General features: G+C 43.7%; 1 protein-coding gene across 1 annotated transcript in view; it reads left to right on the forward strand.

The window, feature by feature from the left end:
* MRPS34 (mitochondrial ribosomal protein S34) overlaps positions 1 to 15,468 on the forward strand; it is a 58,430-nt gene extending 42,962 nt beyond the window's left edge. The window contains exons 2-3 of the mRNA XM_085628362.1: positions 4,100 to 4,142; positions 14,203 to 15,468. Coding sequence (XP_085484488.1) covers positions 4,100 to 4,142; positions 14,203 to 14,498 — 339 coding nt within the window. The 3' untranslated portion in view covers positions 14,499 to 15,468. The remainder of the gene's footprint in view (positions 1 to 4,099; positions 4,143 to 14,202) is intronic.
* Positions 15,469 to 24,866: the final 9,398 nt, after the last annotated feature.

A 24,866-nucleotide genomic window follows, 5' to 3' on the forward strand; every position in this document is an offset into this window, starting at 1 on the left:
CACTCTGTGATGAGAGAGAGAAAGGCACCATGCCCAAACGCCTACAAAAGGTTCTGCCTGCTCTGACTACTCTACATGCGTAATTCAGATAACCCAATAATCTCTGCACCTTTCTGAGCTCCAGTTTCTTTTAATTAATCACAGACAACAAGAAAGACATTATCTCCTGAACTTTCACAGCTGGTAGCCTGGCTATCATCTCCATTGTGTCTATTTCAATTCCCCAAAAAGTCAATTTTGTGCTGGGACCTTCAGTTTTTCAGATCTGCAGCTCTCCCAGCTGATCTAACCAGCTTCAATGCATCGTCCACTGATGCGTAAGACATACTAGAATCTTCTTGTGAAATAAAGTCATTGACTTACGAGCCCTCCGGCCAAGATAAGTGGTGTATTAAACAAAACTTCCCCACAGTTTTCTTAGGCACAACACCCAGAGGAGAAACGATTAAGTTGTCCATGGGGCAATGTAAGAAAGGGCCGCTACGCTGCCTGCCGCTACTTCCGAATTGAGCTTCTGCTGAACAACCATGGGAAACTCCTTAGCTGATTTTAAATTATCTGACCACCGTTTCTGCCTAGGTCCTTGGTAACCAATATTAAATCTCTCTTTGAATCTGCCTCTGAATCTGGAAAGAATTTTAACCAGCGCAACAAGACCTCCAACTTAACTGGCATTTGGCCCTTTGCTGTAAATTGAAATGGCTGGCCTCTTCCCTTCTGACCTCTCCCTTGCTCTCTAAACCCCTGGCCCACAAAACATTGGGTGAGTGGATTTTTCTCCCCACATTGGAAACACTCATGCTTGTAACGGCAGAATTGTCTGTTGCAGAAACCCCTATTAAAGTTCCAGCATGCTCCTGAAACCTGCGGTTGTCCCCTCCCATAAAACCCTGCCCCAGACTGGGCGAGACTATACTGAAAGGGCTGGTAAGTGACTGGTAAACCACTTGCTGTGTGTGTTGTAGCTGGCAGATGCGAAGAAGCCATCCATTGTAACCACAACTCTCGAGTCAAAATCACCCCATGGTCTTGTCGTTAAAAATACTCATCCTGGCTCTAAACTCTTCATCATAACCTAACCAGGCTGAACCGCCAAAATACATTTGTGCCTTTCTAATTATGTCCATGTATTTAAACATAGCCACGCTCTATCCTGGTGCTTTTCACAATCAATGCTTGGATAAATAAGAAAAGCAGATGTCCAATTCTCAATTGTCTTGGGACCTCTTGGTCTCCTAGTTAATTCCCATTCTTCCTCATTAGAGCCTTCCTTGGCTTGAATATCTCTATGTAAGAAGTTAAAGACATCAACCAACTCATTTCTCCAAATTCTATTTTTTGTCTTTTCCGATAAATGAGAACCCAAGGGCATACTAATACCCATGTAAGGAAGTTTCGTATGAATATTCTTATCCTCCTCCTCATCGGCTTGGTCATCTTGTTCATTCTCAGTTACCTCCTTATGGTGTTTACTGCTGACCTCCTCAACGAACACAGACCCTTTTGATTTGTTCCTAAGCGCAACTTCAGATTGCAAGTCCCTTTGTTTACTTGTTACTAATTCAATACCCAAAATCCTCCACCCCACCCCAACACCAATAGCTCTGGTAACTTTCTTTGGTTTGCCCAATTGTTGCCATGCTGCCCACCATTCTGCCTTACCTTTTGGCAATTGTGATGATCATCTGCGAAAATCCTGAGGACCGACTTGGGCCTGTCCATCGCTTGGTGTCCTGCTCCGTTGCTCAGTCCGCACTTGACTTCTGCAATAGACTAAAAACACTGTTTTGCCCCCCCACCCCACAAACCCCTTTGATTCCCCCATGTTATGCATAGAAATCCCCCATCTTCCCCACAATTCCCATCCCTCAATTCACCTTCTAGCAGATCATCGCTTTCCATTGCACAATCCAAATGTTCTTCATCGCTACCCAAAACAGCCCCACTCCCACCCGGAATATCCTCATCACCAACCCCACCATCATAAAATCTCCATTGAAATTTTGACTTGGGCTTAGCTTTTGCAGACGTGGAAGGAACATCCTCTCTAGGTCTTTCTTTGTCTTCGGGGCAACGTGAAAAAGCCGCTACATGCTCTGTTGTCAAGCCTCTCGCGCCAGCTGTCTCCATCTGGGTGCAAACTGGTGTCTTCCCTTTCAAGCCGCTCAGACCTGGCTTTTTCTTTGTGCCCACACCTCCCTCCCTCACCAAGTAGTGGACCTGCTGTCAGCCCTAGCCTTAACGTCTCGCTGTACCCAAACCCACTGACCTTCCCCCGACTTAGAAATTTCATGCTGCATCATCCCCTCTATGCTCTGATACTGTCGGCCCAATCCCTGTCTGAAAAATAATTTTTGCCCAACCAACTTCCTATTAGGACCACCCTCTAAAATTGAGGCGTCCCGGTAAGCTTCCTGTTGTGACCATGTATGCACTTTAACTGGCCTAACACAGTTCTTAAATTCAGACTGTAAAAAAACTTCCCCCATCACTGGAGGCCCGCCTCAAAAACAAACCCTGCTGAGCAAAGCACATATTGCCTGAAAACATTGCTGGGAGAGAAGTGGGAGGTTTTGTTATCACTGGGCAAAGCTGGGGAGCATACATAATGAATTGTGGGCGCAGCGCTTAGCAAGAATGTCTGGCCTTGCACCGTAAATGTGTTATATTTACCTGGAACAAACAATTCTGAATTCAGACCCACCGAGGAGGGGCCCGTCTCCTTCAACTGGGAAAAACCCGGCTTTGCATGACAAGCATGCCTGGCCCGCCTCCCCTTGACACTCTTCAGCGTCGTCAAGGAAGTTCTACCGGGGGCGCCTCCCTTTGTTCTCCCGGCTCCTCCCTTAGACCGCACCCTCCACCTGCCTGCTGTAGAACGCTGTGCGTGCTGCGAGCCTCGGTGTTTAGAACCTGCCCGGCAGCTGGCGATAGTGCGGAGGGCGCTGCAGGATCTTCCAGCGTGTTTTCTGTAACCGGTGAGTGAACCGGTAACAATTGGCCATTTTCCTCACACCCAGCGGCAATGGAAGTGTTTAAACATTTAGCGACTGCGGCTGATACACTGCGCACTGCCTTCCTTTTGGGCCAGTCAAGCCCCATCCAAGCCTCCCCAGGAACCCCGGGCTGAAGTAAATCCTCCCTGCCTGCCGCACAGAGGACACAAATGGCCTCCTTCACTTCCTCGTCACCTGCCATAATCCCCCAACAATTTCCCCACAATGATGCAGTTGTAAAATACTGCCTAATACAAAAAAATGAATCATTACTTGCCCGACGCCTTCCAACGCGAGTGATTTTCCTGCCCCAGCCAACCTCTATAAATAACTTCCCTCGTGCGCCCGTCTGTCCCTAACGACTCCTTGCTTGCACCTGATGGCCCGTTCCATTGTGCAAACATACCCAGTGGAGACCGGCTGGCGCCCTGCTCCCCCTGGTTCCCTCAATGTGAAAGTTGGGGTGCCTTTAAACAATGCATTGTGATTTACCTAATGTGATTGCCTAAGTTTCAAGTGGCCTACACTTGACATGTATGCATAATAAGCAACCATGATAATATCCCTTAGAGTGCAGTGATATTGCTGTAGTAGCCCATGATCGCCTCCCTTAGCAAGGGTTGAATCTGGATCTCTTAGCAGTAGTCTAAATCTTGTTCCCAACAGGTGAACCCACATTTTTCCAAAGCAAACGGGGCATTTACCATTATCGACACAAGTTATACAGTGATTTTTTTGGGGGGGGGTTTCAGTGCATATGAGAAGCGGGTACTTCACAAGTAGGCCTCAATAAAAGGTCAGAAGTGAGGTGTGAATGTAGTCATCCGTGTGGGGTCCAGTACTGGAGTAGAAGAGCTTTACAGATCATGGTCCAGTGTGTTGACAGACTTGTGTGTGCTTCCAGAACTAGTGAAGTAACACACTGTGCTGTATCTAGAGCTTGCACAATGAATCCAGTACTACACTTGTCTTTATCCTGCGTTCCAAGCCTTTTTTCTTTCAGGAGATATAAATTGGTAATGTGTGGTAAATTTCAAATAAATTCACGTGTGAGATATTTCTTTTTTAAATAATACAACTCTTTGTTTTTTTCTACTTCATAGAATTTAGACCACGGAAAAGCCTGGGGGTTCCTGACAAAAAATGGTGAGTATGCCTGATTGTGCAGCACAAGACACAAGCGCCCTGATCTTCATATCAAGACTAGGCAAGCATTTAAAATTTTCAAGATTATAGGTCTCATTTTTACACTCCTCTTTTCAGTTGTAGGAAGTTGTAATGTAGAATCAGAATCAACAGGTTGTTTTTTTCTCTGGCAGTATTGAATGGCCATTGGGAAAGAAAGCTGCAGCTTTTTAGAATGTTTTCCCTAGATCTTTAAAGAAATATGTGACCGCTCTCGCTGCATGGCCAATCATCATCCTGCTAGGCTATTTTCACTGTTACCTGCCTCAGTCCAACAGTGATTACTAAATGTTTCTCACTAGCCAAGCATTGAAGCTTTACTACGACCGGAAGGTATTCACCAAAATCTTTCTTTTGGTTCATAACATTATGGAATATTCTTGGCATGGAAAGTATTATTTAGAGCGAATGTCCATACAAAATAGCAAGCGCTCACATTCAACATGACTGCAATTGGAGCAGATATTTTTCAGATTTTTGAAGGATGGATCAATACAGTGTTATACCCTATAAGCACAGTGAAAGCCCAGGTTTCTCCCTAGGCTGTTTTTTTAAACTACTCCAATTATTATGGGTAAGTTGTAGGAGAGGGAACATATTACGTTTTCGACTTTGTCGTAGATTTTCCAATGAGTCTAACTCCTACATGGGGCTAATAGTTTTGCAGTTTGTAGCCTAAGACATTTACATGCATATTCCATAAAATGCACTGTTGGTATTGTTCAGGAAAAACATTACAGTGATTAGAAAAAATATATAAAAACCTTCCTAACTCCCCCATGGGTCCATGTGCTTATTTTATAGGCGTTTTTTCTACCACAGAAAAGGTTTTGGGAAGAATGTTTGAGAATATACTAAACCACTGGTGATCTCTGTGGGTTGCATTCCAGCTTAATTTTTAACCAACTGTGCCACCCTATATTGACAACCGCTTTATGCAAATAAGTACTGACTAGCAGCACTGCCTAGAGTACTAAGATTGACCTCTGGAAACATAGACACAGCTGCAGAACTGACTAGAAGACTTAGAATGTGGAATTACCAATGGGAACAGAGTTGCAGCTAGCAGAACTGCTTAGAGGACTTACAATGAGGAGTTACCACTGGGACCAGAGAGGCAGTTTGCAGCCCTGCCTAGAAGATTAAGAATAAGAAATTAACAATTTTAGATTAAAGAGGTACTCATGGCACTCACAACGAAAAATTGCTCAAGTGAAATACACAGTGGTTGCACTAAATATGTTACTACAGTAGTAACAGCATCTGGGGAACTCCTGGTTTAGTAAATGGAAATTGTAAAGTGGGGAACAGGTCTGTTTGGACCTCTGGAAGTAGTGGCGGCAGTTGCTGGAAAATACTTTGGTATAGCGAGGAGGCGTCATTGCAACAAGAGGGAAAGGAAGGGATGGGAGGGAAGATACAGTAAAATACGGGCAGGAAAGAAATGGAGAAGTGCATGCGTTGCTTAAAAAATAAAAAAAGGGGTGGCGCACAAACAGCAGTTTAGTACATGGCCAGGGAAAAAAGATGGTGCCAAACGGTGCTGTTTCAAAACTGCCGAACCCTCGGGGCGAAAGAAAAAACCTGATCACTTGCATCTGGGAGAAGGGCAGCAGAGGAAAAGACAGCGCATGCAGACTGCCTAAGCTCGACCTAAAAAATGCCTCCCCGCACACCCTGGAAGAAAACTTCCAGCATGTCTGGATCATTTGTATTTTGTTTTTATTAAAAGAAACTCCCACTTTGGGAGGTTGAGTAAAGCAAAAACGTTTGCTGAGCGACTGTGAAATATGACATTCACTCAGCACAAAGCAGATCATTTTTTAGGTCTCGCCCAGCGTTGCAGCACATGCGCTGTTCGCTGGCGAGAGATATTGTGGATGAGGACTTTCAGAAGGGGGCTTGAAGCCCCGCCCCTCATTTCCATTGGATGGCGTCACCGTTTATGCTAAACGGTGGCCTGCCATTGGAAATTAGGTGTTTCGCCTTTTCGTCCTGCCGATCCGGACAGGGTCGTCTGCTTTGCTGCTGTCGCAAGACAATTTCTTATCTTTATGGGGGCCATCTGTTTTCACTCATCCGCGTGTTTTTTTTGCATCGCTCTTTCACTTAAAATGAAAGCGTAATGCAAATATAAACACGCGGCTGAGTGAAAACAGATGGCCCCCTGCCTTCCCGCAATGGCGAGCGCTGGTTATATGTATATGTTTGGGACGGGAGCGTTGGAATCTATATACCTATGGCCTAGAAGTTGGCAGTGCACCCTTGCGGTGGCTCCACTCATAGGCGTATGTGTGTGTGGCGGCGCTCTTCACACACAAGCATCACTGGATGCCGCTTGGGCCGCCGAGGGGCTTGGGTGTGCATTGTGGGGGCTTGGGTGTACATACAAATACACCAGAGAATGACTGGCCCTGTACTCCGGCAGTAGATGCACACAGAGGGCAGTGGACCAACAATCTGCAGTGCACGGGAGCGCAGCAGGTTTACGCTCTTCTGACACCTACAATCTACTTTGGCCTGCCAGCAGGAGGTTTGTGCTGACAGTCACTGACCAGGAGACCCCAGGCACACATGTACAGCACACGGATGGTTCGCGCGAAATCTCCTCTTCCTTGCATACCATTGGCCGCGGCTAATCGATACCGCGAGCTCTGCCTCCTGCATCGCCAAGTCTTGCGATATCATTCGCTGAACATAACATAGGCCTTTGGATAGTGTGCGCAATCTCACAACTTGCCTGATATCTGGTCTCACAGACTCAGTGTGTCCCCACACCACTCTGGATTGCTCAGTGCCTCTTAGCCTTACTGTGGGTAGGAGGCCTGGGAGCTCATGTCTTTGCACACATCAGCGGTTGTGGTGTGCATCCTGCTCCGATTTCAGGGGCCTGCGTCCTGTTACTTAGTTCCCCATTGTGCCTCGCTGCCCCGGCTGTGATTCATAGCTGAACCTTTTAATGATTCATTGTTTCTTCTGCGTGTCTTGATTTTCGTCAGCCCTGACTTGTGAGCATCACAGTGTCGCTGATTCAGCGCTTGTTCGAGATGAGAGAATATTTCCAACCATTGACTCTGTTTCCCATGCATGCCCCCCACGAGGGTGTCCCCCTCTGTGGAACCTGCAGCATTTCTCTTTTACCTTAATCTACTTCAAAGACACGTGTTTGATTGGCATGCAGAGACAGGTGTCCCAAATAGTATTGGATTGAAACAACAAAGCTTTTCCAGTGCACTGCTTGGTTTTTGATGGTACAATATTATCAGGTTTTATTTATTGACTATATAAAATTACATTTATTGAGCACGTTTTTGTGTTTTATAGTAGAGTCTGAAAGCGCAGACTGCAGCCAGAGGCGCTACTCGAAAAAGGTAATCACTATGAGTAGTCCCGTGAATACTATCCTCTCTCAGTACATGTTTGTTTAAATCCCCAAACATAAAAGACTGCACTGCAGACTTTCAAAATGCTGGGAACTGCAGACGAGGATTTCGGGCTGCCAAAAAGGATCATTGACACCCATGACCAGTCTCCAACTGATCATATCTTCTTTAATCAGTGCGTGTTCATGTTCAGCTCAGACACTTTAACGATTCAGTGGTGGAAACTGCAAACTAAGATAATGTTTTACAGAAAAACAATCCGGGTTTTGTCAGAGAGCTAACATACATATCTAAAGTAGCAGCTTTTTTGCAGTTTTATATAGCGCGAAAATGGCTCTAGATTAGAATATAAAAGCGCTTTCCACGAGATCAGGATTCCGGAACTCATTATTTAGGCACGGGGCGCCCGAGGACAGTGCTGTATGACACCGCCTCTCGCTCACTTATAATGGAACAGTATATTGTATTAGCTGGCTCTAGATTAGAACTTCACAGCGCTTTCCACGAGATCAGGATTCCGGAACTCATTTTTTAGGCACGGGGCACCCGAGGACAGTGCTATAAGACACCGCCTCTCGCTCACATATGGAGCAGTATATTATATCAGCTGGCGCACTATGTGTGCGTGTTGGCGCGTGTGCATCCACATGCGTGGATGTCATTTGTCGAGCGACAGTTACCGAGCTGTAGGCACTTCCGAGCCAATGTCCTCCAGGTGCCCGTTGTAAAAACGGATCTTTCCACCTGCACTTGGACAGCTGTGAGGTTATCTGATTGGCCATGTGTGGCATTGACAGGAGCCGAATGCCCCAGTTGTCTTCCAGTGAGCAGCGCGGGGCCAGTCGGTGCAGGGGCGAAAGATGTCTCTATGCAGAAGATGAGCGCACCTAGAACACACCAGCAGATTAGCGTTAAACAAGCATTTGCAATGCAACAAGTATCGCATTTACGTGAGTTTGAGCTATTGTCATTGCAAATAGCAATGCCTTTTATTTTTGTTTTTGTTTTAAAAACATAAATAAAAGGCATTGTCATACCAATAGCTTAAACTCTCGTAACTGCGAGACCTATTGCATTGCAAATGCTTGTCCCTCGGAGGAGCTGCTGTGGTGGTGGCCCTTTTGAAGAGACAGATCTCCATCAGGCTGCAGAGATCTGTAAATAGGGCAGACAGTAGTCCACCTCGGCCTTGGAGGTAATGACCTTTACTATCATAGTCAAACAATGGGCTGCTTGCCAACCTCTAAATGAGGGCCATAGTGTGTGTCTTGCGGATACTGCCTTGCAGATAGCAAAGCTGCAGTGCACAGCCCAGAAGCACCCAATAAGGAGGATGACCAACTAGGGCTACATATACAGGCATAGCTACAGTTTGAGTCCTCTTTTGGAGAAAGCTAGAATTATCTGAAGAGCAGTCCGCAGAAGGCACCTCGGCTTCTGAAGTTGCATGAAGATCATGTGGTTCACATCAGCTGCGAAGCCAGTTTAATCCACTGCGTATGAGGCAGGATTAAGGCTCTTGCAATACTACTTCCGTTTAGCTTGACCATCTAAGGAACATCCATAATGGGCATCTTATGCAGAGGTCACAGTGGGGCCTTTATGGTTTTTGAGTTTGTGGGACATCACTTTTGGGGAAAAAGGGAATTTGACTAGCTCGACCGCCACTGATAACATGAGGCCAAGTCCTATTATTAAAGAGGATAAGGCAGTCTGTAAGTTTATTTAAGGAAATCTAGCCGAAAAAACAATTTAAATTAAAAAATGCCAGCTTTCAAAGGGGAGTTAAGAGGTGGGGCGAATGCAGGATAAAGGCCAAGGCCCTTATTTAGAGTTTCAGAGAATTTCCATGTGGTTAAAATCACTCCTGGCTACTCAATTACCGTAACGTATAGCATTAAGCTAGGGTGATTGTATCACTTTGCTCCGAGTCAGTGAGTTTAGATTGGGGAAAAATGTGTGAATGCAGTGGAAATCCTCACACCGTTTCCATTATCTTCCTCTTTTTTCCTTCAATTAATTCTTCCAAATATCACCTGAAGGAATTGGCTATGGAATAATTTGCAGGAGTGCAGTAATACTGCACAGCTTAGAATACCGAATCGGGCACATCATACTGGTCTTTCTGAGCACTACATAGTAAGGATCTAAGTGCGGCCTACTGGTGCTTCAACCACTAGAGCAGTGGTCCCTTTGTGTTCATGCATACTGGAATAGTCAGACGCACATATACAAAATATTTTGACCTGAATGAAGATACTTACCCTTTTGCTGAGCTGTTGAAAAGTATCGTGTCCGTAGGTGGTTAGTTGGTGGGGGGTATTTGTCAATGTACACCATATTTGATGTCTGTAACTTCTATAACTCTAAGTGTTGTCCTTCTGTTCAAGAAACTGGGCACAGGGGATTGCTACCAATTGTAGACTTTTGGGCTATGTAATGCCTAGGCCGCAGCCTCTTTAGGCAACATTTGCAGCAGAGTAGTTGATCAATATTCTGTCTCACAAAAAAAATTTCTGAATCACATCTCGGGGCTCCGACTTTTGTTTAAATCACCCTGTAGCTATAGGTACACTCTCCAGATACTTCATCATACATACAGAAATGCCTACATATGTGTCTGATTCCACTTCTTCAGTTCAAGGCTGTCCAGGTTTCTTTCAAGAAAATTATCTGAAGGTTATGATTTCCATAAAGACCCAATATGTGACCTATTTTTCAATAAGGACCTAACGTATAAGAAACCAACTTTTATTGCTAAAGTCATGTCATTAGTCTTCATCATCTGAAAGGCAGATTTTACTATTGGAATGGGATGAAATAAGTTGTTTTGTCGAAGTTTGTTTATAGTACGAAAAATCGCTTATTCCTACGCTTTTTCTGAAACAATGAGACGGTGTCTAAACAAAGCAAAAGAGATTTAATCAGAAAAGCGTCATCCAGGGCGGTGCCTCCATTATGGCGGAGGAGTGTCGTCCCACCTAATGGCAGCAGAGGTAAACACTTGAAAGATAAAATGATGATAAACCAATTTTATTATCGTTTTATTTTTTCTTCTTGCCTGCGACTGTGAGGGAGCGCATCATAGGGCGCAGCCATGCACTCTGTGCAAGAGCAGTGTGGAGAAGAGGTGATGGGCACTACTAAGTGCCCATGACTGTTTGACCCGCTGTCTTAGGCCAGCCAAAACCTCATGCGCACTTAGCATTTCTCCACCGGGCTGTGTTGTACAGCCAGGTGGAGAAAAACCACAGGCTCCTAGTCCCTGTCTGAGTGACAAACCACGGCGCTCAAACCTAGGTTATGTTATGTTATAATGTACTTATAACCCGCACAGATACTCAAGAGTGTCCCGGCGCGGAGAGTGACCGTAGCAGTGTGGAGCAGAGAATTAAATGGACAGATTAAAAAGAAAGGTTTTTAGTTGTTTTCTGAAGAGCCTGGGGTCCTGAGTATTCCGCAGTCCCATGGGAAGGGAATTCCATGCCACTGCTGCTTTAACGGAGAGGGACTGACCCCCCCAGACGCATCCTGCGATAACAGGGGAATCACCACCGTGAGCCAATCCCAGCGCTGCTCTCATTCTGGGAGTAGCATTCCCGGCATGTATCATCTTAATATAGTGGGATGTACTGGCCAATGATGAAGCATGCCACGAATAGTGGGAGATGCCTTTCCAGCCAAATCTCTTTTGCTTTTTGTTTTCTTTAGACAGTCGTGTTATTCCAGAAAGAGAGGAGGAATAACCGATTTGCTGTACTTTTTGTGGTTTTGAGTGTCACTTTGGAGAGTGTACGACAAAAATTCCTCTACCTCCCTTGATGTGTGAATTCTTAGTACATTAGTAAGCAGCCAACCAAGGTCTGGCTTCAGTTGTCGGGCTGGATCCCATAGGATCTTCCTCGCATGGACCGATGTTAGCAGTGTGAAATACTGCCTGGCAGCAGTACCCTGATGACAAGAGAAACAAAGTGCCCAAGACAATAAAAGTACCTGACACTGCATCTTTACTGCTCTGAGCTTTAAACTGTGTTTCTTAGGTTGTGTTTTTTTTCCAAGTGAAGTGAACATGTCCTTCCTTTGAAGGGGCAGAATTGTGTCTATGACTAAGTCTTCCATGAACGCCCGGGTGCGCTGTATTCACAGAGCAGAAATGTCTTTTACAGCGCTCTACTGCACATTTGCCTTTACCATTCACATTTCTTTTTTGTGCTATGTGTATAAGTTTGATAATTAATGTTACTAACCCTTACTAGCATGTCAGGCAATTAAAGCAAACTCTTCCCTGATTCTTAGCCCATGATATAGGAATTGACATGCATATTTTATTGATACTGCATAACAATTTAGCATTAAAGTGCATGGAAGGATTTCTCAAATCCAGTGGAGCAGCACACCTGCACTGTTTAGCTCTGGCTGAGCAACTGTTACATAAACCGGGAGCTGAGAGACATTTTTCATTCGGAGTCTGTGGCCCCCCCATTAACAGTGCAGGTAAACCGAAGGGCACCATAATGCATGTTTTCACTAGAATGCACCATTATGGTTATGATGTATATACTAGATAAGCCAATGTGGTATTGAATGCAACAAGTCCCACCCTCCTATCTCCGGTGAGAGGTGGATAGGAAAGAGGAGCCCTCCCAATTTTCAGCAAAGCTCTACCTCACATCATTGCAAAAACACAAATGGTCCTGGTTGTTCTACTCGCCCTAGTAGAAGCAAGGCTGCACTAATAAGCAGGTGAGTTAGAAGCAGAGCAGTATACCTGCAACGAATAACCGGGGCAAGAAGTGACAGTACAGAGGCTTTTACGGCTATCGCTCTAAAGGCTCGAGGGATGGGTCTTCTCAACCCTGAAGTCCGAGTCTGCGATGAGAGAGCTGTGCAGTCTTTGCTGAAGCTTGTGACATCAAGCTGTTGTCAGATAACTAGTGTGAGCCAGGCTGTGTGGGAAGGGGTGGATGCTTTGGGAAACATACCCTACTGTGTGAGGAGGGGGAGGTGTGAGTGTAGATGTGGTGGTGGCAGCAAGGAGGAGAGTTTAGAGAGGGGACCAATTAAAGTCTCTGATAAATTCTGAGTTATCTCCTGGTAGACATGACCTAAAAAAAAGACTGTGGAGGTGGGGGGCAATGGACAAGTGAGAAAGATAATCAACTTAGTGGGTAGGGGGGTAAAATACATTAAAAAAATTCAGGTGGTGGGGAAGAGAGGGCAACACTGGGATGGAGGGAGAGGCACACTATGGAGAGAGCAACACAGACTGCAGAGGGAGAAGCACACGAGAGAGGGATCATCACCGAGTGTGGAGACGCACACAAGGGAGAGTGCAACACAGGGTGTAGGAGAACCAGATGACAGAGAGAGCAACATTGGAAGTGGGGGAGTAACAGGAGGGAGAGTGAAGCACACAAGAGAAAGAGTAGAACACGAGGGAGAGTGCAACACAGAGTGTTGGGTAGGTATTTGGTGGGGGAAGAAGAACACAAGGGAGAGAACTGGAAAGCACATGCCCTCTCAGTGGTGTACTTAACCAATAAAAAGTAGTTCCTTAAATGTGAGCAGTGGAAGAATACAAGTCAGCCAGTCAAAAGGATGATAATATGCCTGTGCTCCTGGGGAGGGACAAAAGTATTTAGAGGAAAGCAAGCCAATGAATAAGAAGCAAACAGATGAGAGTGACAATAAATACTACCAATGGGAGCAATGTGCGGACTGCAAGCCTCACTGTAGGTTCTAGGTAAGCCCACAAAAGGCATTTCACAGCCAGACCGCTTGTTAGGAAAACATGGTCAAAGTCAAAAGTGATACAATCATTAAAAGTAGCAGACTCAAAGCGGTATTTCCTGAGCATTCAAAATCTGTAGCCCGATGGCCATTAGGAAAAACACCGCAAACTAAATAAAAGTGACCAAAGTTAAAAGCGATATAATCATTTGCGCTAGTTGCTGTAAAGCGGCATCTCCCGAGCAGCGATGAAAGGATTTTAACTAATGATTCTAGATGAGGGCAGCTACAATTAATATGCTTGTATTAATTTGCTTGTATTAATTTGCTTTATACACACTGAAGTTTAAATAATCTATGAGTTTTTTGGGTGTGGATTTTGATGTTTCTAAAATGTGAGGGATTGCAAGTATAGGGACTTGCATCCTTCCACACCAGAGCTGGCTTCTTACATTCCCCACATAGTACTGAAAACAAACTAAGAGTAATTTCCTTGTCAATCAGTCAACATCCTCTCTGGAAATATTTAAAGTTTGAGGGGACAATTTGGTACCAGTTGTTAATTGGGTTTTTTGAGAAATACACCATGAACAGAGGTGTATAGTGAGCAGGAGTTGGGCAATAAAGGCAGAGAAAGACAGATTTAGGTTTGCTAACTTTATGATTTATGATGCACAACCCGCATGGAGTGCAGTTGGTTAGAAGCAGTAGAAAATATCACTGCCATGAAACTGAACCATTATATATTTTTGTAGCCTCTCATATTAATGCTCACTTTACGATGTCTGTAGCAGCTGGTAGATGAAACGGTAGGCATCTGTCCAGGAAATCTATTAGGGAGAATCACTGTATTGATGCACTAAGGGTAGCAATGACTTTCGGACTGACTGTCTTTCTGTTTCCCGCAGGCAAGACTGAGCCTGAAGCCAAAGAGATTGACCGTGTTATGTACCATGACTGGCGAGTCGTGCCTAAACACTACGAGGAGGCTTTTAAGATCTACACGCCGAAGCCCGAGCCCGAGCCCATCCGCTATGTTCCGTATCCACCGATGCTGCGGGGCATAATCTTGGCACAGTGGCAGAAGGAAGGACGTCCCACAGCCAGTGAGCCTATGATTGACCTGCAGAGACCGAGGTGCTTTCCTCCAGACTACTTCAAAAAACAGGAAGAGCAGAGAGAAGACGAGGGAACGCCAGTGTAACATAGTACAAGCGTGCAGGTCCAGCATACCATTGTCTGTGCTAAATGGTGATGGATAACGCTTCTTGTTGGAAGAGGGGGGGAAAAGGAAGCAAGTAGAAGGGCCTTGATCATAAACAAACTGCTCTCATGAAGTAAGGCGAGAAACCACCAACCATTCAAGGATGTAGAAGAGCCCATTGTACTTGGACAGGTGCTCTAGTGGTGCATGCACAACAGACCACATCCTTGTTGTAGCATGACACCAGAGAGTGTCTAATGCAACTGAAAGCAAACTGCTTGTGTTTTGACCACCATACAATAAATTCAGTCCTACTAAACATCAGTTATTTCCATACCTTTAGGTACTGCTGGTGATCGTGCAAGCTCTGGTATTTATCCATGTCTGAGTGTCTTTGTAACGTTTCATGTATCATGTTGATCATTTTTGGAGCATGCACGCGTGTTATTATTTTGAAACTTGTTTGTTTAAAATTCACAGCCACGGTTGTGTGACCACTTTTCCACTTGTGTTATTTCTATTGTGTGGAATTGGTCAGACTCTAAACAGCAAGAGTATGACTTTGTTGATTGATGAAACTAAAAGCAAACAAAATCTATGGGACAAACGTGTTGGGAAGTACCACATCAATCATCATAGCAACTGTAACAGACTCGCACCCCATAAGCAGAAGGCAATGCCACTTTAAATAAGATTCGGACAAAGAAATACAGAATGTTGTAAGTGTTTGCCTTTAGATAATGAAATCATTCAAAGTTTTTACTTGCGAGCACGGATGCCGAAAAGGAATGCGTTCTATGAAAAGTGCATGCTGATAACTTCTGCTGTCACCTTGATTCTGCTCAATCCTTGCATATCAGGTTAAGGAGAAATTTATCTTTTTCACAGGATTTATAAGAACAGATTGTGCCCAATTAAAAAGTACTGCTGTAATTCGTAGTGCTAACTAAGTAATAAAATATATGGGAGAGGTGGTGTGTTTGCTCTCATTACGTTTTTAGAGTTGCTTCCTTCCCATCAGTCTGTCGCTTTCAGCTGGCAAGAAATCGACAAAAGAAAAAATGTCTAGAAAAGTACAGTTGAAAGTCCTCCCGCTTTGAATCGCGGTGTTCCATGTCGCAGGATTAAACAAATAAAATATTACCAAGATCAAGGCTGGTTGTGTACGAAGCACGCTGTACCTAGCATTGGGATTTCTCTAGGTATCTTCCATTATGCAGGTCGAGGGGATCCTCTGTAGCCATGAGGCAGAGGCACAACCAGGGCCAAAATTCGGGGGGGGGGGGGGGGGCTGAAGCCCTTTGAGCCAAATGAAGGTAGTGAATTGATTACCACAAATAGATACACTATCTGTCTTCTAGGTAGACAAGTAGTGCAGGGAGATGCTAAATATGTGAATACCTCTCATTCTGATTGGTTACGAGAATTTATAAGCCTTTATTCTCCCCCGCCCCCAGCTATGAACGTGTTTTTATATTGGATAAGAGCAGCAGGCTTAGGAAGGCATGGAGTGCCCAGTGCCTGCAGTTGTTGGGTTTTGTGTCAATGGCACACTTGAGTGCTTTCTACTGGATATTTTGGTTCTGTGTATGTGTGTATAAAGGGTGCCTGCATAATTCCCCATTACTGTTCGTCAGAGGACACCAGAAACCAGAGGACACCAGAAACCTAAACGAAAGCTTGCAAATTAACAAGTTTTTGTTACAAGAAATTAAATAAACTGCCAGAAACTGCTTTCAGGTTTACCAGTATCCGACTGTTACATACAAGCTAAAGAAAAATATTTCCAGTAAAACGTGAAGTGAGTTACAACTTAAAAAAAGCTTTGCCTGACTATGAATTACTTATTATAAGACAAAAGAGAAACATTGTTTCCATCCATAAGTAGAAGGAAACCAGAGGTCTGCCATCAATACATTTTTGGAGTCCCTCCAGTTAATTGGTTAATTTCTGTTCTTAGTCACCAGTAACATTTAGCCAACCAAAAGACTTGTTTCTCTTTTGAATAGCCCACATGTTCAGGGAGATATGTGTATACATTAGGAGTGGGCGGAATTTGCGTAGTCGTGCTACGCAAAGCTCAGCGAAACGGTAAAAAATCTCCACGAGCACGCAAATGTTCCGCGAACACGCGGAATTGCTTGTACCGCCTGTTCCCGATGCTTTTTTCCTGTTCACGAACGCTGTTTGCGTGCTCGGGGAGAAATATCTCGCGAACATGCATTTTGAAAGCGCGAACAAGCAAAAAATTCCGCTAAGCAACGGATCGCGGAATTTTGGGCAATTCCGCGTTCTCCGGGAAAAACACGAAATTCCGCAAATTCCGTGAGCGGAACGGAATTTACCGTCCAGGCCTAGTATACATAACACAGGAATGCATATTGAGCACACTTAGTTTTTTTCGTCCATGTCTCCTTGAGGGCTAAATGGAAATGCACCAAAGTTGTAAAAGACGCTAAACAGAGGAAAGTACAGCGTGGCTGCCAAATTTGTTGCCGTTTGATATATCCATTTTTCAGTTGTTCACTGAGAAATGTCCCCTTCAGTGTGCCCTTGCAAAGCGGTTAACGACAGGTGTGTCTAATTAAATGCCCTCTGTTCAAATGAGACAATCTGAGGAAGGCCATAGGAAGGTTACTTTTGGAAGATCATTTTGCTTTTTCTCCTACCTTGACTATTCTGCACTAAGTAAAAGTGAGTGTATTGTACATTCTTTTTGAAACATTTGGTTTAGTGAGAACACTGGAAGAAACTATTCTATTAACTGTGATTCCTTAAAAATGTGTGTTTATAAATTGAGGAGGGTGACCAGAGGAGGAGAGAAAAGGGTGGAAGAGAGCGAAGGAGATGCCACACACACAAGACAGTGAGAGTGGAGATGGAGAAGAGGAATTTAAATGCAAATTCTGGGTCTCAAAGGATACAAGACCTCAACATTTCTGATGTGCAGTTCCACATCTGTTATATATTTCCTGGTCTGCCCTTTGGACTAGGTATGTGGGTTGTAATGTTGACGCAGTTCTGAACACTGAGCTAGAGTTGCCAGTACACTTAGAAAATGATGTATGCAAGAAATAGTTGCTCTACTGTGTGTTTTTTGTATGTGGACCATTGGATGTTAGTGTGTGTATATATATATATATATTCTTATTTAACCTTTTTTTACACTGTTTTCTTGTGACTCGGTTACCGAGTCACAAGATGGCTGCCAACACATTCTGCTTTGGAGTGTTGGCAGCCAAACCGCATTAAGCTCGTGCTCGGCAGGGTTCACAAACCCTTGGTGCTCAGATATCGATATTTTTATTTTTGGGATTTCTCAGGAACTACTGAACGGATTTACACCATTTAAACAAGCATTGAAAATGCAATAGGTCTCCCCTTTGATTAAGTTAAAGCCATTTGCTTTGCTAATGGTATTGTATAGCAACACAAATGGCTTTAACTTAATAAAAGGCGAGACTTATTGCATTTTTAATGCTTGTTTATAATACTTACAGTTAAGTATTTCACTGCCTGCGGGGAAAGGAGGGTGTATACTTTTCCCAGTCAAAGGGTTGGCTGGGAGACAGCGAGAGGGGCCAATGGGAAGCCGGGGAGGAGCCCCTTGAGTGGACACAAAGCATCTGGCTTTTATTAAAAGTTTTGAGATCCGAGGCAGCTTGGAGCAGCGTCTGCCTATTAAAGACTCTTTGTCCCCAGATATCCCAGATGATTGTAGTGTCCTGCTGGGTGTGTCTGAGGGGGCAAATAATCCCCTATACCACAAGTGTAGGGTTTCAAGCCCAAGGAAGAAGAACACACATACGTTTAACAAGAACAGGAAAGCACTAGCAATGCGATACGATGGCAAAGCACATTTACCCGACTAAACACATCTTAATGCACAGAACTTGAGCTCTGTATTTTTTTTTTATAAGACTTACAGTTAAGTATTTCATTGATGTACTTAATAGATATGAACAGGCATTTGTTTACACTGGGAGCGGCCGTGCTACGCCCACTCCTGGCAATGATCAGCCCCCATCTGACAGAGCGTCCATTCATTACAACGGTTACAGCCCAGGCATAGAAAACGCAGTGCATCCAAGCCTCTGGCACAGAAGATGCAGTGTACTGAAGCCCCTGGCACAGAGAACAAAGCGCTTTGAAGTTCGGCAGCAGAAATCACAGTACTTTAAAGTCCAGGGAACAGAGGGCACAGTGCTTTGAAGCCCGGGCATAGAGAACAGTACTTTGATGCCCAGGGTGCATAAGGCACAGTGCTTTGAAACCCCATGGACAGAGAACATAGCACTTTGAAGCACCGGTGTGCAGACAGGATGCACAGATTCACGTAAAGGCTGTGGAACAGAAAAATAAAGAAAACCAATCTAAATCCAGAGGTAGATTTCCACAGGAGTCCTCCGAAAGGAGGTATAACCTTAGGAATAGGGAACAAATTAGAAAACCTGACAGGTATCAGGATACTGATACACGTCCCTCTTGTTTCTTTCAGGGTTCTACGAAAAACTCCAAGAGGAAAGGACGGTCAGACAGACAAGAAGCACGTACAAAGTCCAGAGAAAAGCAGCACGCTCAAGACTATACTTCCAAAAAAGAAGATAAAGCCAAACCAAAACCTCAGTTCAAAAAGAAGGTTGCAGGTCTGAGTATTAGACATTGCTAGAATTCTGAGGACTCAAGTACTGTATGGGGGAATGGGCTCTGACGATGCTAGACAGTGCGGCAGAAGTAGCAATAGCTCGTCAGAACCTGATGGAATTTCTGGTGACAGCAGACTTGAATGATTATATCACGGTAGAAACACCTGATACTAGGGTAAGTGTCCCACATACGTTAGATGAAACAACACTCTAAATGGAGGGGACAAACCCAGGAAAGTTAGAGGTCTCTTTTGGGAGAATCTGACATTTGGTTATGACATTCTATTATCTGAACAAAATTGACCGCCCTACGGGAGAAACGGTAATCTTACCAGCCTTTTCTGACCCTGTTGCCAAATATCTAAAATATACATATGTACGGGAGTGGGCGGTAGCCCTAGCCCCGACATTATATAAAAACCATGTTGGATGGGATGAGGATTCAACCCACCTCATAATTCCATTAAAAAATACTCTTGACTCCACAGAGGCAGTATCCAATAAAGCAAGAAGCTAAAAAAACAGGTCCGGGAGATCTTAGATCAACTTGAATACCAAGGGGTGATCGAAACTTGCACATCTCAGATGAATAATCCTTTGCTTCCTGTAGTGAAACCTGACAACTCATATCGTCTAGTTTTAGATTACAGACATCTAAATACTTGCACAAAGACATTTACAGTACAAAATGCACACAGTCCCGCACTAATGTTTAAAATTGTGCGGAAAAAATATAAAACACGAAATATCTCGAATGGGTTTTATTGCCAAAATATAGTGCCTGACAGCAGGTATTTAACCACATTCTCCGTGTTAGGCTTGCAGGGACAATTTTACTGACTCTCAAAAGGGTATAAAAACAGCCCGGGGTTATTTTCGGCCAGAGTAACTGAATGACTTCAAAATATGGATGAAGGGGCTTTGTCCTATGTGGATGATGTTTATCCAACAGATGATGACCTGGATGAACACTTGAACAGGGTAAATACCATAATATTAGGATTTGCCTCTGAGGGCTACAAATGTAATTTAAAAAAATCAAAGATAGCTCACCTCGATGTCCTTTTTCTGGGAAATGAGCTTTCAAATTAAGGAAACAGCTTAGCAGCTAACGTTTTAGAAAATCAGTTTTGGAAATCATCAAAAGTTTACAATCAACACTGGGATTCCTAAACTTTGGCAGAACATACATTTTGGATTACACAGAAAGAGTTAAACCCTTCTACGATTTGATAAGACCTGACTTTTCAGTCAATGGACACAGGAACACACAGATATTCTTTGTCCCCTACAAGCTGATATGATAGCTTCAAAACACTTACAGATACGCGTAAATGTACGCAACTTAGTGATCTGTATGGTTGTGAGTCAATCAGGATACACCTACCTAACATATAATGAAGGTGAAACAGAATCAATCGCATACAAATCACATTTGTACACAAATGCTGAGATGCGCTTTGCATCAACAGAAAAGATTCTTACAGCGGTACAGACTGATGTAGTAAGCGAAAGAGCACTGGCTCAGGGAAAGCGAATAATAATCGTAACACCAGTACCGTCCTTAGAGACTGCTACAAAGGCCTGCTAAAGCCTTACATCCAAGATGGATGCAATGGGCTAATTCTCTTACTGCAACAGATGTAGAATACAGGTACCACCCAAGTCTAAAAACACAGGTATTCCTGCAATACAAACAAGAATATCCTCTCTCCAATGAAATATTGCCTCTAGATCAGTATGAATATATAATTTACATTGACGGATCTGCTCAGCTGCCCATTGGGAGTAAACAGCAATACAGCACTGCATGCGCAATTGTTAAAGGCCACATGCAGGATGGAAAGTTTCATCCGAGTTGTAAAAAAAAAAAAACAGTCTCTAGGAGACTGTACGGCGCAGCTGGCGGAATTAAAAGCTCTGGCACTGGTAAATACGGATCCAAGCAGACTAAGGACTATACCTTGAAATGTGACATCTGTCAGCAGATGAAAGGCTCCACCGTAACACGTCCAATGCAGACACCATTGCTGATATCAGACAAACCACTCTTGTGTGTTTATTTGGACCACTAGGGCCTCTTACAAATAGATGGGGCTTACAGGTATATCATAGTTGCAGTGGATTCCTGTTCTAGATTCCTATGGGTGTGTGGCCTCAGCGCTCGGCTGACGCTTAAACTGTGATAAAAGATTTGTGAGTCTTTATATTGACATACGCAATTGGCACATTACATTCTGACTGTGGCCCTGCGTTTAACTCTAGGGTCTTACAAGGAAGCCATGGGAAGTTTGGATGTAGCATTGCGGTACTCCTCTCCGTACCATCCCGAGGGAAATTCGGTAGTGAAAAGGAAAAAACGGGAATTAAAGCAGTCTTTACCAGCTAGAGTATTAGGCTCGGGTGAGAGTTGGGTAAAACATTTGTATGGCGTTCAATGAGCATTGAATAACATGCAAAGAAGTTCTCTAGGGGGTGTCACTCCTTATGAGGTCCTATTTGGGACAAGAATTTGTGTACCTGATCCTGATTGTGAAGGCACAGTGGCGGATGATAAACATTTTGACATCCATAACATTTGGCTGTTTTACAGGATCTAAATGAATCAAGGGCTCTACAAAGCAATGTCCAGGTAAAGCGGACCGCCACTGGGGAAGTCAAGTCAGTTACGGCAAGACATGTCTGGGTCCCTAAAGTTGGGGATCTGGTCAGAGAGAAAATTGTAGACAAAAAAGAATTTGGGCCATCATACAGAAAGCCTGTACCAGTCCTGGCCGTTGAATGAACAAGAACTGTACTTCTACCGCCTCTTGCCGGAAAAAGGAGAAAATATGTGTCTCAATCGACTTAATCAAACCACTCTATGTGGCCGATACGAATAGTAGGCCTCGTGGACTCCTGAGTAAACGACGCCCTCCTCTCGCTACCAAACAAGAAGTTCAAACGGAAAGACTCATCAAGTTTGAAGAGTCCCCTGCACGGAATGATGGACTATGCAATACTGCCATGGAACTCGTTCCTCTTAAAACTGAAGTTATCAATCAGAATCAAAATAAAAGACAAATTTCAACTTGACCAAACACAGATATCTGCAACAACATGCCTCAACAAGAGCAAGCTACAGTTTCCACAAGACCTGTGGAAATATCGAAAATTGATCGAACAGCATCTGGCTTTTTCATCAACTTTTGATACATTTCATTGGATCCAAGTGAACCTGAAACGATGCCCGCCCAAAAAACACGCAACCAGCAAATTGAAATGCTTTCAGAATTTTTTTAAACAAACTTACCTGGTAACACCTTGGGTAGAACTCTGGGTAATTACCGGGATACTTTTTATTTCTTTTCTGGGTAGGCTTAGTAATTGTTTTTAGCATGCTTATAAATGGAACTTACCTTCGCCAAAGCTCTGCAGCACAAAAAGTGAATCTGATTCTGAAACCTCACCTATCATCACCTCGTGAACAAAGAGACTTGTCATGAGTGAACATTAAAGCAGTACCTATTTATGATGGTATAGTATGGGACAAGGTTGATTATGATATATTTGGTCCGACCAAACTTTTAAAGATTCCACATTTATTTAACATATCATTGAGTGATATCATTACCTCCAGTACATTTTTCGATGATTGGGATTATGAAACTATAATATATTGTCTGATTTAGAAAAATCTGCGGCCTTTTCCAATAGTGAAATATTGGATGACACATCAAATTTTGATTCAATGTATTGATATCAGCATTATGGTCATCATTTTCTGCATAGGTCTGTGAATCTAGAAATGTTTTCACCTACCACCAATGAGAACATTGCCCTACACCACCATAGAGCAATTAAAAGAGATTTGCACAGAAATTTCCATCTTTTTCAGGGTTCAACATGTCAGACCCAGCCTCATAATATTATAAGATTGCACCAACATCCACACAGAAAAATATGTTGACAAACGCCAAACAGATTTATTCTGCTTCCTTTATTGCCAAGTTGTCTGAACAAGGTTTCGACTTCGGGAAAGACACTATAAACTTAAAATCTGTCTGGGGTACTAGAGACTGGCAGGTCCAGGGAACTGAAGCGCTATTTCGCGCATGCCACATTCCTTCGCAAATAATGATTTTGGATGAAACTGTGCAACAACTTCCTGTCTTGGAATAGCCAAGAACAAAGACTTGAATACACCTTGTATGCTCACATCATCACACACCAAGGGTAACATAACATCACAAGAAGGCATTACGTTAGATGAGATCATACAATACAATAGATCAGACCCCGATTGAAGGGGATGGTTGATTTGGCCCACAGACACCAATAGATGTCAGGAAAGATTAATGGGTAAACCATAGGGTTTAATATCAACAGTCCAGATCCACGCTATGTACAGAAAGAACATGCAGGGGAAGTGACATCATATAGTGTTGGGAAGTTATGCCTCGATTGGATAAGAACCTCGACACTGTCACAGGTGAGACAACACTTGTCCTTTCTTACAAAGGATGTGGATCTATGGGATTTTTTTATTAGGTCCTATAAAGCTACGTCACAAATGTTTCTATTATGCTGTCTATAATGAAATCTTGAGAATATCCCAACAGGAGGCCGCTGAGAGATTACGTCAAATAGATCGTATAAACCTAGAGAAAGCTCCAGCCATGGTTGACAATGGTTCAACTACACTAACCTCCAGAATATATTCACTGGGCAACATTGTATCTTCTGCAATACATATATTAGAACAGGACTTGCCCATATTACAGCACGGGCAATCACAATTGCGTTCCATTATATTATTAAGCTGGACACTGCAATCTTTGCGCACAGGCTATTTGCCTTGGTGTTTCATCAACAGCACATGTCTGGTTTCCTCATACAATCCAACAGAAAAATAGATCGAGATGGCACAAAGGGGTGCAAAATATACAATGCTACGTATTGAACAACTGGATAGATTAGCCTTTACAGTGGCAGAAACACCCCACGAATGGTTAATCCATGGCCACATAACTACTGGTCACTACTTTTCAATTTCAATATTGCCTTGAACAAAAGCAGGCAGGCAGGCAGGTATGAAGAAATGAGTAGGGAATTCATCAAGGAATCTTGGGAATTACCCTGCAGATTTCAATGCCGTAGTATGGATAGAGAACTGTTTTTGAGCGGTACAAACTGTAAAGACACTTTAAGTGGAACACTCATATGTCAGGATATAATGCTGCATGTGGTGTGTAACGGTTCAGTGCCCCAGCTGCCATGATCACTCCAGTGTTCAGCCTACTTTCTAATGGGAGTTACTTGATGCTGAACGATAGGTTGCTGTGGGATGCTTCTGGGCATCGCATAGCTGGTAACCGCGAGCTCCAGGGTTACATGTTGTATGCTAGTATTATTTCCCCCAACACATACAGTCAGGGAGGCACAGTTATGGCCTTCGCTAAATGTTTCATTAATACGGTTTGATGCTTTGAGCAGGATGAAAGCCATGCTTTTACAGAAGTCTGTGCCCTTAACCTCCGCTCGGGAGACTTTTGCTCTCCAGATCGCAATGTCTTCAGCAGTGATATAGGCGCTCAAACGTACAAATTGCCCCTTCCATTTCGCAGAAATGGTAAATCGTATCTTTATCATGTCAGATACGAAAGGTATCGTCCACCTATTTAGGACCATAGCTTCTGGACTATTAAGCACCTTTCAGATGGTCCTCGGAGTTGTACCAAAC

This window comes from Triturus cristatus, chromosome 10 (genome assembly GCF_964204655.1).
Source record: "Triturus cristatus chromosome 10, aTriCri1.1, whole genome shotgun sequence".
In the NCBI taxonomy this organism is placed as follows: Eukaryota; Metazoa; Chordata; class Amphibia; order Caudata; family Salamandridae; genus Triturus; species Triturus cristatus.